The following is a 15240-nucleotide window of genomic DNA, read 5'->3' as shown; positions in this document are numbered from 1 at the left end:
AGAATAATAATAATAATAAATACAATTTCTTTATTTTATTTTTATTTACTTAAATAGTATAGACAAAAATCAAAAGATCATAATACAAAATGTATTGATGTTAAACTTAGTCAAGCATTTTGAAAACTGTTCTTAGTCCATCTGTAACATAAGCAATATTTTAATTATTTATTACCAAGAAATATACATAATTATCATAAATAAATTATATGTAATAAAAGTTTTAAGTCATAATTTCAAGATCTGATATTTGAGTTCATGTATCAGAAATTGTAGTTTAATAGAACATAAATTTATATTTATTTAATAAAAATAATTAAATGTTAAAGGGTATAAAAAATACTCAAAAAGAATACTCTTTTGAAAAATATATTTATTTTGATTTAATAAATATTTTATTATCTTACTTTTTTGAATCCAATATCATTAGCATATTCACGGAAACATTGACGGCATAGGTTAATCCCGTATTTCCTTATGAGACCATGTTTGTTGGTACATGCTCGACTACAAGACAAATGTAGAATATTTTATTTAAATAAAATAATAACTTAATAAAGATTAAGTAGATATTTACAACATTTAACTAGTTATTTCAGTACAACTTTCAAATAATATATGTAAAAATTGTGTTTACCAGTAACGGGATCCTTGACCATAACGTCTTGGGTGAGAGTACCATACGTTAGCAAAACCCATGTTCAAATCTTTAAGTTTGGCTAAAAAATTGACAAATATTCAGAAAATTGTCAAAATTATACACGTGTGGTGCAAAAAAGTATTTGTTTAGTTCAACAACCAAAAGAAATGATTAGGATTTCTATAAAAATCAGTAGCGCCACCAGCGGTGACAAGTTCAATATTGTATAAATTAAGGTTATGATCTATTAACCATGGTAACAGAATTAAGATTTGCTGATAAATTTAATCATAATGAAAATATAAAAGATAACTTAGTTACACATGTAATTATTTATTATTGTGATTATTATTCAGTCGAACAAAAATTTGAATTTTTACAATTTTTAGCTATGAATTAAAAGTATTAAAATATAAAATAAGTAAGTCTTCCCAAATTTATCAATTATATAAATAGGGTATAAAAATATTTTTACATTTCTAAAAATTGAACACCATCAGAAATTTTGTTAAAACTCAATCTGTTTATTGTATCAGTAAAACTGACTATTCTTTATTGTTAAACACTTTTCACTTAAATTTTTTCTAAAAGGTATAGCAAAATAAATGATAAATATACTGACTTATTAATAAATATATTTTTTAACCACTTCATAATTTAATTTTCACTTTTTAGTTGATTATTATTTTTATTTTTGTCCTGTGAAACATTCTGTTTTAGTGCATTTGTAAACGTTTTCTAGACTCTTTTATTTTTTAATAGAGATAAAACAAATATATTTTAATGTTAATTAAGTCACACATGGAGTACAGTTTTATACTTATTATTTATATGGTAAAATAAATTTTAGTTTAAATTTTATTAATGGAAAACGCGTGGAAGACAGAAATACCTGAATTTCGTCCTGAAGACAACCCACATGGGTTATTGGAGGAAAGTTCATTTGCTACTTTATTTCCAAAATATCGTGAAACCTATTTAAAGGAGTGTTGGCCATTAGTGGAAAATGCTTTATCTAAGTATAATATCAAAGCTGATCTGGACTTATTAGAAGGTAGCATGACTGTACGTACAACTCGTAAGACATGGGATCCTGCGTCAATATTAAAAGCAAGAGATTTAATAAAATTATTGTCAAGAAGTGTTCCTTATGAACATGCTATACGTGTTATGCAAGATGACATGGCAGCTGATATTATTAAAATTGGTTCTTTGGTACGAAATCGTGACAAGTTTGTTAAAAGAAGACAAAGACTTATCGGCCCTGGAGGATGCACTCTCAAATCTATAGAACTATTAACTAATTGTTATGTACTAGTTCAAGGACAAACTGTTGCAGCTCTTGGCCCTTATAAAGGCTTACAACAGGTATAAACATTTTTATTTAATATTATTAAATTTTATTAATTGAAAAAATTAAATCAGATTGAGTGAAACTGAAGTTATAAGTTCTCTTGACTATTTCTATATTTCAATTAACAGATGTACTTTGTTTTAATTATAGGTGCGACGTATAGTAATTGAGACTATGAAAAATATACATCCAATTTATAACATAAAAGCTTTAATGATTAAACGAGAGCTTGAAAGAAATCCCAAGTTGAAAAATGAAAATTGGGATAGATTTTTGCCAAACTTCAAGCCAAAGAATGTGCCCAAGAAAAAAACCTCTAAAAAAGCAAAGAAACCCTATACTCCATTTCCGCCGCCTCCAACCGAAAGTAAAATTGATAAAATGTTGGAATCTGGTGAATATTTCCTTAAAGAAGAAGAAAAACAAAAAAGAAAAAGAAAAGTTAAGGAAGATAAGCAAAAAGAAGCTAAAGTTAAAAGAGAAGCCAAAAGAAACTTGGCATTTATTCCTCCTAATGAATAATATCTGTCTTATAAAAATCTATTTGTAAGTAAAACTGAATTTATGTTTAAGTTCAGAAATAAATAAAAAATTGTATGAAATTTATATCTATTTTATGTATTATATGAATAAAGTAGCTTCAAATAGATCTAATTTATAGTGTTATAAATCTTATGTCCCAGCCAGGGGTGGACTCAGATGTATTCAACCAAATGTATTAATAAAAAATTTTTGACCATATTGCTATGTTCATTGAAGGGTCCCTATGTTCTATTTTTTTTAGTTATAATATGTAATCCCCATAGTTAATTACCTTAAATTATTTTAGCCCCTCTATACATTTTACCAATTATCCATCTATAAATTCATTATAGATATATTTGTGTAATTATTTGTTATACAATATGAAAAAAATTACATTATTTTTAAGCAATCAAATTTTAAAATGATTAAATTGTTAATCGTAGCTATGCCTCCTCCCAGTAATCGTCTGGCCAGCCATCTGCTTTTTAGCTATAAGCTCAATGATCACTGGGTCATTGTGCTGTAAGATAATGGGCCAATTTGTTTCTAGTCCCAGCTTATCAGATTAGTAAGAAATGGAAATTCCCAAAAAAATATGACTTATGAAATTATATATCACCTCATCGAAAATGATTAGGGAACCAATACCACTAATTATTATTTCAAAACTTTATATTTCAACATTAAACTTATATAACTTTTTAAAAAGGATTTTTTTTTAATTTATACGTTTTTTAAAGTCATGAAAAAAGGATGGTTGAGAGATCATATTCACACCCACACACATCTCCGTCCAACAAAAATTTAATTTAAATTTTTCCAATTTAATACGTTATAATTTTAAAAATGGATGAATCAAAACAATTACTTTTTATAATTACCTTAGGTATTTTTCTTTTTTAATAGATGTATATTTTTTTACTCTGACCCTCTACCTGCTCATAGGCTAAATATTTATAAAATAAAGTAAAAAGTAAAACTTTTTTATTTTCTATATAAAAATAATGTACAAGTTAAACAAAACATTTCATTATTTATATTTGAAATGTAATATTAAAAATATTAAAAATGTAATATTAATTTCATGTTCTTTTCTGTATAAAGTGTATTGTGAATTATGTTATTTTCATTATTACACATAACTCTGCCTCCACTCTCTACTCTATATTTAAAAATGTTAATAACATATGAAGTACTATTTTAAAAGTTGTTTATAACCAGTCATTTTCTTAATTAGATAATTTTTTTATATATAAGCTAATAAAATGTATATGTTTTCATTATAAAAGATAAAGTTTACACCCTTATAACATAAGGTAGGATTGCATAAACAAAAAAAAAAATTTAATAAAAAAAAATGAATATTGGCCACTGTTATAAAATATATATTATATGATATTAGGCCAAAAACAGTTCGTGATAAATCATCACTGATTATCATAAAACATTTTTAACACGCTTATATTAGTTTCACCTGTATGTATGTTTGTAATTCTCCACGCGCCACTTGTTATTATTCTAGTGTATCATGTCATCAATGGCCTTGAGACTAGACTGTCGTAACAATTCACACACACCCCCCCCCTTTACCAAACACTATACCTGTATAATTTTATTTTTGGTTTTCGTACCCGTACATGCGTACGTTTCATCAATATTATATATATATATATATATATATATAAACAAATTCTTATTGTTTATTATTTGATATAAACATTTAAAGATTCAATTTTTTTTTTGAGTGAATACATACATTATCCATATACAGGGAATACAAATACAGGTAGCTAATTAGTTTTTTATGACGATATTCGCAGGTTATAGCCTTTGTTATCATACGACGCATTGTTGTGAGTTTTTAAATACACTAACTGGCAATACATAAATTATATTTATTGATAGTCATAATTTACAATAAACACTCCGTGACTATGACAGCGATGTCATAAAAACTAAAAAAAAAATATAGTTTAAAAAAATTGAAAAACACGCCTTTAAAGCTATCTAACTAAAAAGTTAAAAATAAGCTTAAAACAATAATGAACGAAAAATAATAGTATTATTATGAAAAAAATCGTGGGGGCTTTATGCCATATTTTTTGTATATTGAGCGCCCGACGCTTTTTTTCACAATAATACTAGTATTTTTGTTCATTATTGTTTTAAGCTTATTATTAAAATTATTTGTATGAAAATATATTATAAAATATAGAATTGAGATAAGACAAAAAGTTATATTTATTGATACAAAATTCTACTCTTATATTAGGTTTTTTTTATGACATTATTGTTATTTCTATTCTTAACAAAACACGAACAAAGTGAGGTATGAGGAGAATTAGAGTAAGAAATTTCAGAATAAGAAGATACAGCAACAACTGGTTGAAATTCAGTCTGAAAAATGAAATTATTGAGGTCAAAAAATCTAATTTTTATTTTTAAAAAGGAGAAAAATTGTTTTCAGTATGACTTAAAGCAATAAAAAAATATAGACATCACTTAAATATTTTTTTATTTAAAACCAAAACACTGAAACTATTATGTATTATTCAAAAAAACATAAATTCATCCATTTAATATAAACAATTTATAAAGATACAGTTTTTTAAAAAAAAAAAAAATTGCTTTGTAATATTATATATTATCTATATTTTTTTTATATTAATATGATTATGTGATTTGGTTGGTATACTACAATCTGTTTTAGCTTCGATGCGAAGCTGAAAAGGTAAAAATTTCTTCAGCTCTCACTGGACCGATTTTGATAAACAATATGTCCAAAGAACACTAATCGTATCTAGTTGTAGACATCACCCTTAAAAATTGAAAAAAGTTCTCTCGTTCCCCGTAAATGGGGGGAATTCCCAAAAAAATTACAATTTTTCAAATCGGTTAATTTTGTCATTTTTTTCACTTTTTTTTCTTAAAACTACCATAACTTTTTTAAAAATTAACAAAACAACTTAATTTTTTTTATCGTTGATGAAACCTTAAATATTTTCCTTTTATTCGATGTCATTTTTTTGAAAATCTAACACAACCTGCTCACAGGAATGAATTTAAAAATAGCAACTTTTTTACAAAAACTAGCTTTTTCAACTTTTGAATATGTTTCAAAAATACTGCGTCCTTTAAACATATCTCAAATTAAAACTTACAATAAATACTACAAGTTCAAAAAAAAAAAATTGTCCCGACACCTTTTCTTCTATAAGAAAAGGGCCGTCGAATTTAACAAAACTTAAAATTTTTATGTAAAAACCACTGTTTAACATGAAATATTTTGATATTTAAAACTGCCATAACTTTTTGAAAAATGAACAAATTAAAATTATTTTTTTTTATTGAAACCAGATTAAATATATACTGAACCCAACTATGCCACGTCCCCAATGTGCCGCAACCTCACTGTGCTGGGTTTTTTAACTTATAGTACGTAAAATAAGCTTTCATTTAATATATATTTAAAAGACGCAGTAATACCAGAATAATTTCAAAAGTCAAGTCGGAAACACAGTAACATTAATACATTTTCAGCTTCGTATCGAAGCTAAAAATAATATGTAGACACTTATCTACAATGACGTCGATGGCTTATGAATTGGCATCGTTGGTAAAACAAAAAAAGTCGAGCAATGCGTTATGTCGTGAACGGCGGTACTTCAAGAGATACAAACATTTCGCAGAAGCGATTTATTTTATTTTTAATTCACTGGATCGCAAAATGTGATGATGAAATGATGAATGAAATGAAATGATAACGCAAATGTGGTTAACAATTATGCACAAGGATGCGGCATCGTGAGAAAGAATTGTTAACTTTTGACAACACCTACACTATAGAACCATGCAGCAAAACGGGACATGATGGCGGCGATAACGCAGACGCAGGAAAACAGACCCTTTGGAACTCGGTAATATTCAATGATCCAACACTTAATAATAATATGTAATGTCCGGATGTAGTTAAGACATCAGTTTTTACCTTCTAGTGTCCGGCGGTGATAACGATAGCGATGTTACTAAATTAATATAAAATTTATTGAAAGCGCCCTTGATAGATGTATGTTCAACACCCAAATTTATCTTTTTAAATTATTTTAACAAAGATATTTAACAAATCACGAATTGGTATTTATTCATGTTATTGTTTATAATCATATTATATCATTGATAAACAAGTTTTCTAATTTTCGCTGTTTAGCAACGATATCGATAGGCGAGTATCATACACGTCTAACGATAACCTATTATTAAAATGTTAAAGCTACTATCAAAATACTTTAGTAGAAATGAGTTTCAGCTCTGAAACTTCCATTACAAAATAAATAGTCGCACGCGTTAATTTTTCTTTTATTTAATTGTTTATTTTATAAATATTGTAAATATTCATAATTAAAGTGATATATTGAAGTATAATACAAACATATATAACGGTCATTTTTAAATATCAATTTGAAAACAATAATATATGATTAATGTAAAAAATCATTGGAAATTTTTATAATACACTGAAAATATTTAGAGAATATATCCTCAGATACAGCTTTGCGTCGAAGTTGTTCTGAACTAAATATTAATACTCATTAAAACTAGAACAAACTGTTATATATTTGTAACTGTTGTTATACGATAACATCAACCATCCGAATTGACTTTGAAAATTTCATAAATGACCGAATATATTTTAACTTACATCCTTTGAAAGTATTTTCCAAGTAACGTAAATACATATAAGTGATAGAAAAATTATAATACAACCCTTCCTCAATAATTTTTTTAAAAGGCGTTATCTTGCTATCAAAATCTTTTCTGTTTACTCCAATGTCTGAAATATAATTCTCCACTGTATTCTTTAGATTTAATAAATACTCTGGGTCAGATATGTTTTTATCAAACAATTTAAAATGAATCGGTTTAATATTATCAACTATGCCTTGAATATTTAAAATCATTACTTGATGAGCATCACTTATTATACTATAGTTAGGAGGAATACCTTTAAACGATTTTACTATAAGCAAAATATTCTCACATATGTCATTAAAAAGTTCATTCACATATTTATTGGAGAGTAACTCGTTCATTTTATTGTGACACTTTACGATAGTACTTAGATGGTTCGCTTTCAGCAACAAATCACCATACATTGCTTGCTTTTTCATCAAATGTAAAAGAATGGTTTTAAAAATATTTAATAATTTTGTTTGGTAATTTTTAATATTCATAATCCATAATTCGATAGTACTGTTATTATTCTTTATCTCCAAGTATTCATTATAAATATCTTCATATATTTTTTCAAAATTTTCCTCTGTTTGTTCACCGAACTTTAAAATTGCAGTTTTCAAAATGTTTTTATTTTCAATAATATTACAAAAGTAAAGATGTTCGAGGGAAGCAAAATATTCTTCTTCTTTCATATCTAATACAATATTGTTGAATTCTCTTCTTCTAATCATTTCGGCAATATTATTTTGTAACATAGTATACTTTTCTAAAGGACCTTCTGGATTTGTGATAATATTATACTTATTATTTTTTCGACATATTGAAATATTGTAGTTTATACCACGCCATATATATTCATAACTTTGTTGTATACTTTCAGTATAATTATTATTATTTTTTCGATACATTTTAACGTAGTAATTAACCATATGTATTGTCCATAAAGTTATGGGGGTTTTGCACACAGTATTAATTGTCGAAATTACCATATGTTTTGTTATCGATTCACTCATGTAGATATCTTCTGGTGAATTATTTTCAATGAAATACTTACTTAAAATCATATAATGCCTTAGGTTAAAAAGATTGGCACAGTTAAGGTCATTATACATGACACAAGTTTTTGAGCATTTAAAATATTGTAGATTATCTTTTCCTTCCAAAATCTGTTCTTGTATTTTTTTATAATTCAATCTACGAAGTTTACAGTAATCGGGATATATAAAACCAGTGTCTAGTTTCAAAGCGTTTTCAAAAATTTCATCACTTTTTAAAAAACATTTTAATTGTTGAATATTACATGAGATTACTATAATAATTTTTAGAGTTAAATACTTATTAATAATCATTATGTATTATTAAAATAATAACTATTAAAACAAGTAAATTTAGTAGTAATACTGGGCTAAAAATTAAAAAAAATAGTTTAAATAATTTATCGTATTTTTATTGTAAGTTAAGAAATTTTACAAGGTATTTATAATATTATATAAACAACCATAAACTATTTAAATATAGAGTATTTCATAGAATGTAAATTTTCCATCTTATTTTAAACTTGTTAAATATTAAAAACGTGCGTTAATTTTATCAAAATAATATTCTAACTGACTATTTGTACAATTTGAAATGATTAATACCTACCACCAGTTAATCCAATGTATATTTGTTAAGATTTCATATTTCCAGATTAACTTTTTTCATAATTTTATGCATCTTTAAATATAAAAAATAATTATTTTTATTTGTTCTTTTTTCTTTTTTCAATAAGTTATAGCAATTTTTAGGAAAAAAATTTACCGCATTTACGGGGAATGAGGGCTTTGATAATAGGGATTTTTTTTTAATTTTTGGGGGTAATATCTTCAACTAGATACGATTTATGATTTATTGACGTATCGCTAAAAAAACATCATTTTTGAAAAAGTTATAGCAGTTTTAAGTAAAAAAATTGAAAAAATGNATAATAGGGATTTTTTTTTAATTTTTGGGGGTAATATCTTCAACTAGATACGATTTATGATTTATTGACGTATCGCTAAAAAACATCATTTTTGAAAAAGTTATAGCAGTTTTAAGTAAAAAAATTGAAAAAATGTTGAAAATTAACGATTTTTAAATTCGTAATTTTTTTGAAGATTTCCCCCATTTACGAGGAACGAGTGAAATTTTATCAATTTTTGTGGGTAATGTCTTCAACTAAATACGATTTGTGATCTTTTGACGTATTGTTCATTACAATCGGTCCAGTGAGAGCTGAGAAAAAGTAATGATAGACACACACAAAAAAAAAAAAACACATCATGGTAAAATTAATACCTTCTGATATTGGCATAGAAGCTCAAAATGTTACAAACATCAACATCTTGCGTCCGGTACGAATATCATTAGTTCAGTATGATATATTTATTGTTTACTCTATTAATTGTTACCAGAATAATTGTTTATTAACTATGATTATACAATGTTTTTGAAATTTCAATTAATGTAAAAAAAATTGGTGTATTATTAATGCAGCCCAATTGGGACTGTTTTTAAAGTAAGGGGCGTGGTTGCACACCCTGACCCTCTTCCAATAACGCCACTGTTTAAAATGCATTTATTTTTCATAATAAATTTAAAAATAAGAAACCTAGCAGAGTGGGGACGTGGTATAGTATGGACATGGCTTAGTTGGGTCCAGTATAGATTTAATCTGACAGTAATTAAAATCACTATTATAAAAAATGCTTCGATGCAAATCTGTAGATAGTCTTTAGTTTTAAGAAATGAGTTGATTATTCTAAAAACAAAATTAACTCGTATTTCTATCATTATTCATAATTAGTAATAATAAGTATACTTTATGGATTTATATCCATTAAAGCAATTCAACATAGTATGAAATTAGTTAAATAATTAAAAAAACAAAACATTGTTTTTAAATTATTACAGATTTTGATGTTTAATATTTTAAAAATAATCAATTTAAAATATCATCTTTAACCTGTGGGCAGATAAAGAGTCAGATTTATAAAAAAAATATACAAAATAATAGGTAATTATCTCATGTATTATTAAAAAAAGATATTATTGATTTGGTCTTTTTTAAAAAAAGATTTATGGCAGTTTTAAGTAAAAAAAATTTAAAAAATATCCAAAAATAGCGATTTTTAAAATTGCAATTTTTTATAGAGATTTCCACCATTTATTGAGAACGAGGGAAATTTTTTCAATTTTTAAGGGCAATGTCTTCAACTGGGTACGATTTGTGATCTTTTGACAAATCGTTGAAAGAAATCGGTTCGGCGAGAACTACGAATAAGTGATAACAGTAAAAAAAATATATATATATATCATAGTAAAATTAATACTTTCTCAGTTTCGCATCGAAGCTAAAAAAAAATTTATATTTTGGTTATCTGTTAAGTTAAAGTATCTATTAATCATATACTTAAAGACCCACTAATTTTAAAGCTAAGAAGGTAATAGTTTACAAGCGCTTTTTTAAGTCAAATTCTCATCTTTTATTTCGAATGAATCACATCGATCAACTGAATCGAGTTTTTGTTGATTTATGCTCAAAAGAACCCGATAGTTTAACCTATCATCGCCAAAAATATTGGCATGGTCCCCTATTGATAAATTTTTCATTTCTAAATGGAATGGTTATTTGTTGAGAAACCCTTTCAATTACAAAATAAAAACTTTACAAGAGTAGGAAAAAATTTTCTTTACTCACACTGAAAGATGAAAAGTAGCATAAAATGCATTAACACTTTAAAGTACTTTACATCGAAGTAGTTGTATGATAGCCCAGATTAATACTTTTTGGACTTATGGGGGTTTTCAAATGAATAAGGGTGCTTATTAAAATATGTGCGTAAAAATAATTTAAAATATCAATAATTTTCAAATTAAATAGAAGACAAATCGTTCGACAATTTTTTTTTTAACTTATAGTAAGCTTTAATTTACTTATGTTTAAATGACGCAGTATTTCCATAACACTTTTATAAGTTAAGTTGAAAAATTAACTTTTCATCAAAAGTAGCGAATCTCCCCTGTGGGCAGGTTAAGGGTTAGATTTTCAAAAAAATAAATGACCAAAGAAAAAGAACTATAGGTTGTAAAAAAAAAATGTTTGGTTCGTTCATTTTGCAAAAAGTTATGGTAGTTTAAAGAAAAAAAAAGTTATAATAATTTATTAGAATTTTCAACTAATATAAATGTATAATAATTTAAGAAATCACAAAAATACGTAAAAATTCAGTTATAGAAATTCTCAAAAATTTACATAAATATAGAAATGTGAGGTTTAACAAAAGACGTCGAATGAGATATGAGTAATTTTGTTTTAATATCTGAGCGAAAGGTAAAGTGCAATTAAAAAAAAAATAGAATTACAAAGTATAAATAATGAGCAATGCAAATATAATTTTGAAGAAAGCAGAAATGTCAGATATTTATTTTTTTATCCCAATATTAGTAAATAAATTTCAACTATTATCAACAGAAGACGAATCTCCGATGCAACATTCAGCTAATATTATCAGGCATAGAGTTACTTTTTATTTATAATATGGAGTATTTTCTTGGTAGAATTATATGGTTGTCATTCAAAAATAAAGTAAAATAGTATTTATTGATTAAAAAAACCCAGCACAGTGGGGTCGTGGCATAGTTGGGTCCCGTATAGATGATATCTGACAATGATTAAAATCACTATCAGAAAAAACGCTTCGATGCAAATCTGTAGATAGTGTTTAATTTAAAAAAAAAATTTGGCAAAAAAATAGGTCAAGTGAGAGCTGAGAAAATAAATGATTGCTACAAAAAAAAAACACATAGTATAATAATATTAATATGAATTTCTTCTCACGAGAGGAGAATACAGTAATGGGATCCTTGATATTTATTGAAGTTATTGAATCTAAATGAGATAAAAATCAAATGAGTTAAAGATTTTTTTCTAACTCAAAAAGAATTAAGAAAAAATTCAGTGCCACAGTCGTAAAAGACCCAAGTGTTACCGTCACGTCGCATTCGTACTTATTAAAAATGGAAATTTAGCTAGTTCAAATTTTAAAGTTATTTTTCTCGACTTCAAAGAAACAAAAAAATTTAAGTATGATTAACTTTTTATACTATGTCAATTAGATTGATATAATATTTATAAAAATCAGTGTAATCCCCTTGTAATAAAATAAAATACAAAACCAAGAATTTTAACACAAAAATAGCATATTTTTGAATACAGTAGCTGTTTTCACCATAAAAACAAAATAAAGTCGGAATTTATTTTTTTTAATATTAAAGTATATTACATAAGCTTTAATTTAAGATATATATAAAAGTGTCAGTATTTCCGGAACACTTTCAAAAATTAAGTTGAAAAAGTTCTACTTTCTATATGCAATTTTATGTTTTGAGCCCCCCCTGTATTAAGGGAAATGGTCTGATTAAAAAAAAAAGTATTTTGAATGAAAGAAGAATATAAATATTATTTCTCATAAAAAAATTGTGTTGGTCCATACACTTTTCAATAAGTTATAGCATTATAAAGTTAAAAATGTAAAAAATAAAATCAAGAATTTTCACACAAATATAGCATTCAGTATCCATTTTCACCATGAAGACAAAATAAAGTCCGTAATTTTTTTTTTTTTTCATGATAAAGTATATTACATTATCTTTAATATAAGATATATATAAAAGTGTCAGACTTTCTGGAACACTTTCAAAAGTTAAGTTGAAAAAGTTAATTTTTTGTTAAAAAGTTGTCATTTTACATCCTCTCCTGTGGGCAGGTTAAGTGTCAGAATTACAAAAAAAATATACCAAATGAAAGGTAAAGACATTATATATCTATGAAAAGAAAAATTATATTGATTTGATCATTTTTAAAAAAGTTATGGCAGTTTTAAGTTAAAAAAATTGAAAAAATGTTAAAAATTAGCGATTTTCAAATTTGTAATTTTTTTTGGAGATTTCCCCCATTTACGGGGAACGAGAGAAAATTTTAAAATTTTTGAGGGTAATGTCTTCGATTAGATACGATTTGACGTATCGTTGAAAGAAATCGGTCCAGTGAGAGCTGAGATTCAGCGTTTACAGACACAAAATAAAAAATAATAAAAAAAAATACTTTCTCTGCTTTGCATCGAAGCTAAAACCTATAATAAAAATTAAATTTATATCTTTTTTAATTAAAATATCATGTGCACAGATATCGAATTGTAGTATTAAATTATCTTATGAATTTATTCTAAAATTTATATCTATTTATTCTAAAATATATTTTTTAACTACAACTTACATTTATTTAATTATACGCCAAAATGGCTCAAGTACAGATAAATTAATCCATATATTGTAAAGTATATAACATAATAAATTTAGATGAGTAAGTACAAAATTTTGATACTAAACAAACATTATAAAACACATTCTTTTAGGAATGAAAAATTATCTGGTTTAAAAAAAATTGAATTGTATTAATTTATTACATTCTAAAAATATTTTTTTTAATGAAATATAATAACCATAAGAGATTCAATGAGAAGTTATAGAAAAAGTAGGACAAGAACATGAATAATGCTGTTCTGTTTCAATTTGACAAACCAAATTAACAAGCAATATGTAAATTATTTACTCAAAAATATAAGAAAAATAGTGTTACGTCGCTATTTTTTTTATTATATTATATTATTTCTATTATATTCATATATGAATCTATATGATTAGAGTTGCTCCTACCAGTAATTTTATAAAAGCGGTATGGTCAAAAACCTTAGAAACAGAAATACCTCTTTTCTTTCCAAATTAACTAATGACCTGATCTGGTGTTAATTCCAAAATATTACTTTCAAAACCTAATAAATTCCAAACTCTTTCGGTAATTATACAAGTTTTATTATTGAAGATGCGTTTTAAATAACAATTATAGAGAGGCTATAAATGTACATAAAAGATTTGTCGTGATATGTTTAATACTTTGCTTTACGCATCTCACAATTATCAATTAAAAATGTATAATCTGTATTTTAAATAACTTGTAAACAAACAAATAATTTATCTGTCATAACAAATATGCTGTTCAATACAATTTCTTATTATTTATATATATGTTAACTCATCTATTGTTAACTATGTTATCTAAAATATTTATCATGTAATGTATACTTTAAAACAATAAACTATAATCATGAATAGCACAAACGGCAATATCCCTGGATATGGGGGTACCTCTCTAGTACTATAAAAAGCACTGATATCCATTAAAAAAACAGCTCCAGCTCAAGTGAGTTCGTTCTTACGAACCACTCTTGCTTTAACATTTTGATCACGGCCCCGTGTTACCGTTTGAGTTATCTTATTCTGTATACCTTATTTGTGTTTAAAACTTATTTTAGTCCTATAAAGACATTATTACCATAAATTAATAATATTGAGTAAAAATTGGCATTTCTGGTAAATACTTCATTTATTTTCTTAGACATTACAGAATACGAAGGTAAGTCAATTTATATTATTCCATTTATTTAGAGTTAATAATCTGAGTAAAGAACGATAAAGCAATAGATCTATAATCTCCTTTTAATATCAAGAGTTATTTTGCTAGTTTGTTCACACCTACTACATATACACATTACAGGGTCACGAGGGTCGGATTACCGCCTCGTTCCTAAAAAGAGTTTAAAAACCTAATGTATATTTGCTTATATTAATAGACACTTCGACTGGGTATTCGAGGGTCGGATTATCGCCCCGTTACCTCAGTGTCCTTAAAAGGTGTTTACAAACTTATTAGCTCATGTTCCTCAATAAAGAGGACATACATTTAATTCTTTATATTTACTTGTCTTTATTGTTCTAAACCCTCGAACCATATGACCCCGATAGAACCACAACATCAGGTTCTCAGCATATACAAGGCCCTAGCCTATTTCTATTTTTATTTAATTAATATTAATTTTACCATGATGTGTTTTTTTTTTTTTTTTTT

General features: G+C 25.7%; 2 protein-coding genes across 2 annotated transcripts; one reads left to right on the top strand and one right to left on the bottom strand.

Annotated features, from left to right (window-relative positions):
- Nucleotides 1-20: 20 nt before the first annotated feature.
- LOC126901217 (40S ribosomal protein S29) lies at nucleotides 21-816 on the bottom strand. The gene is made up of 3 exons (XM_050677560.1): nucleotides 638-816; nucleotides 408-507; nucleotides 21-141 (listed from the first exon to the last, which is right to left on the bottom strand). The coding sequence occupies exons 1-3, from the start codon at nucleotides 697-699 to the stop codon at nucleotides 133-135; spliced, it is 171 nt and encodes a 56-aa protein (XP_050533517.1). The 5' UTR covers nucleotides 700-816; the 3' UTR covers nucleotides 21-132.
- A 100-nt stretch (nucleotides 817-916) lies between these two features.
- On the top strand, nucleotides 917-2648 carry LOC126901213 (KRR1 small subunit processome component homolog). The gene is made up of 3 exons (XM_050677555.1): nucleotides 917-1061; nucleotides 1491-2008; nucleotides 2145-2648. The coding sequence occupies exons 2-3, from the start codon at nucleotides 1505-1507 to the stop codon at nucleotides 2514-2516; spliced, it is 876 nt and encodes a 291-aa protein (XP_050533512.1). The 5' UTR covers nucleotides 917-1061; nucleotides 1491-1504; the 3' UTR covers nucleotides 2517-2648.
- Nucleotides 2649-15240: the final 12592 nt, after the last annotated feature.

Source organism: Daktulosphaira vitifoliae, unplaced genomic scaffold (assembly GCF_025091365.1).
Source record: "Daktulosphaira vitifoliae isolate Bord-2020 unplaced genomic scaffold, ASM2509136v1 Scaffold_3, whole genome shotgun sequence".
NCBI classification, from domain to species: Eukaryota; Metazoa; Arthropoda; class Insecta; order Hemiptera; family Phylloxeridae; genus Daktulosphaira; species Daktulosphaira vitifoliae.
Note: the sequence above shows the minus strand (reverse complement) of the source record. Positions and strands in the feature narration are given on the sequence as shown.

Coding starts and splice junctions, on each gene's coding strand:
- LOC126901217 (XM_050677560.1), bottom strand. CDS start 699: ATGGGTTTTGCTAACGTATGGTACTCTCACCCAAGACGTTATGGTCAA. Junction 508..637: donor GGTCAAGGATCCCGTTACTG/GTAAACACAATT, acceptor TTTGTCTTGTAG/TCGAGCATGTACCAACAAAC.
- LOC126901213 (XM_050677555.1), top strand. CDS start 1,505: ATGGAAAACGCGTGGAAGACAGAAATACCTGAATTTCGTCCTGAAGAC. Junction 2,009..2,144: donor CTTATAAAGGCTTACAACAG/GTATAAACATTT, acceptor TTTTAATTATAG/GTGCGACGTATAGTAATTGA.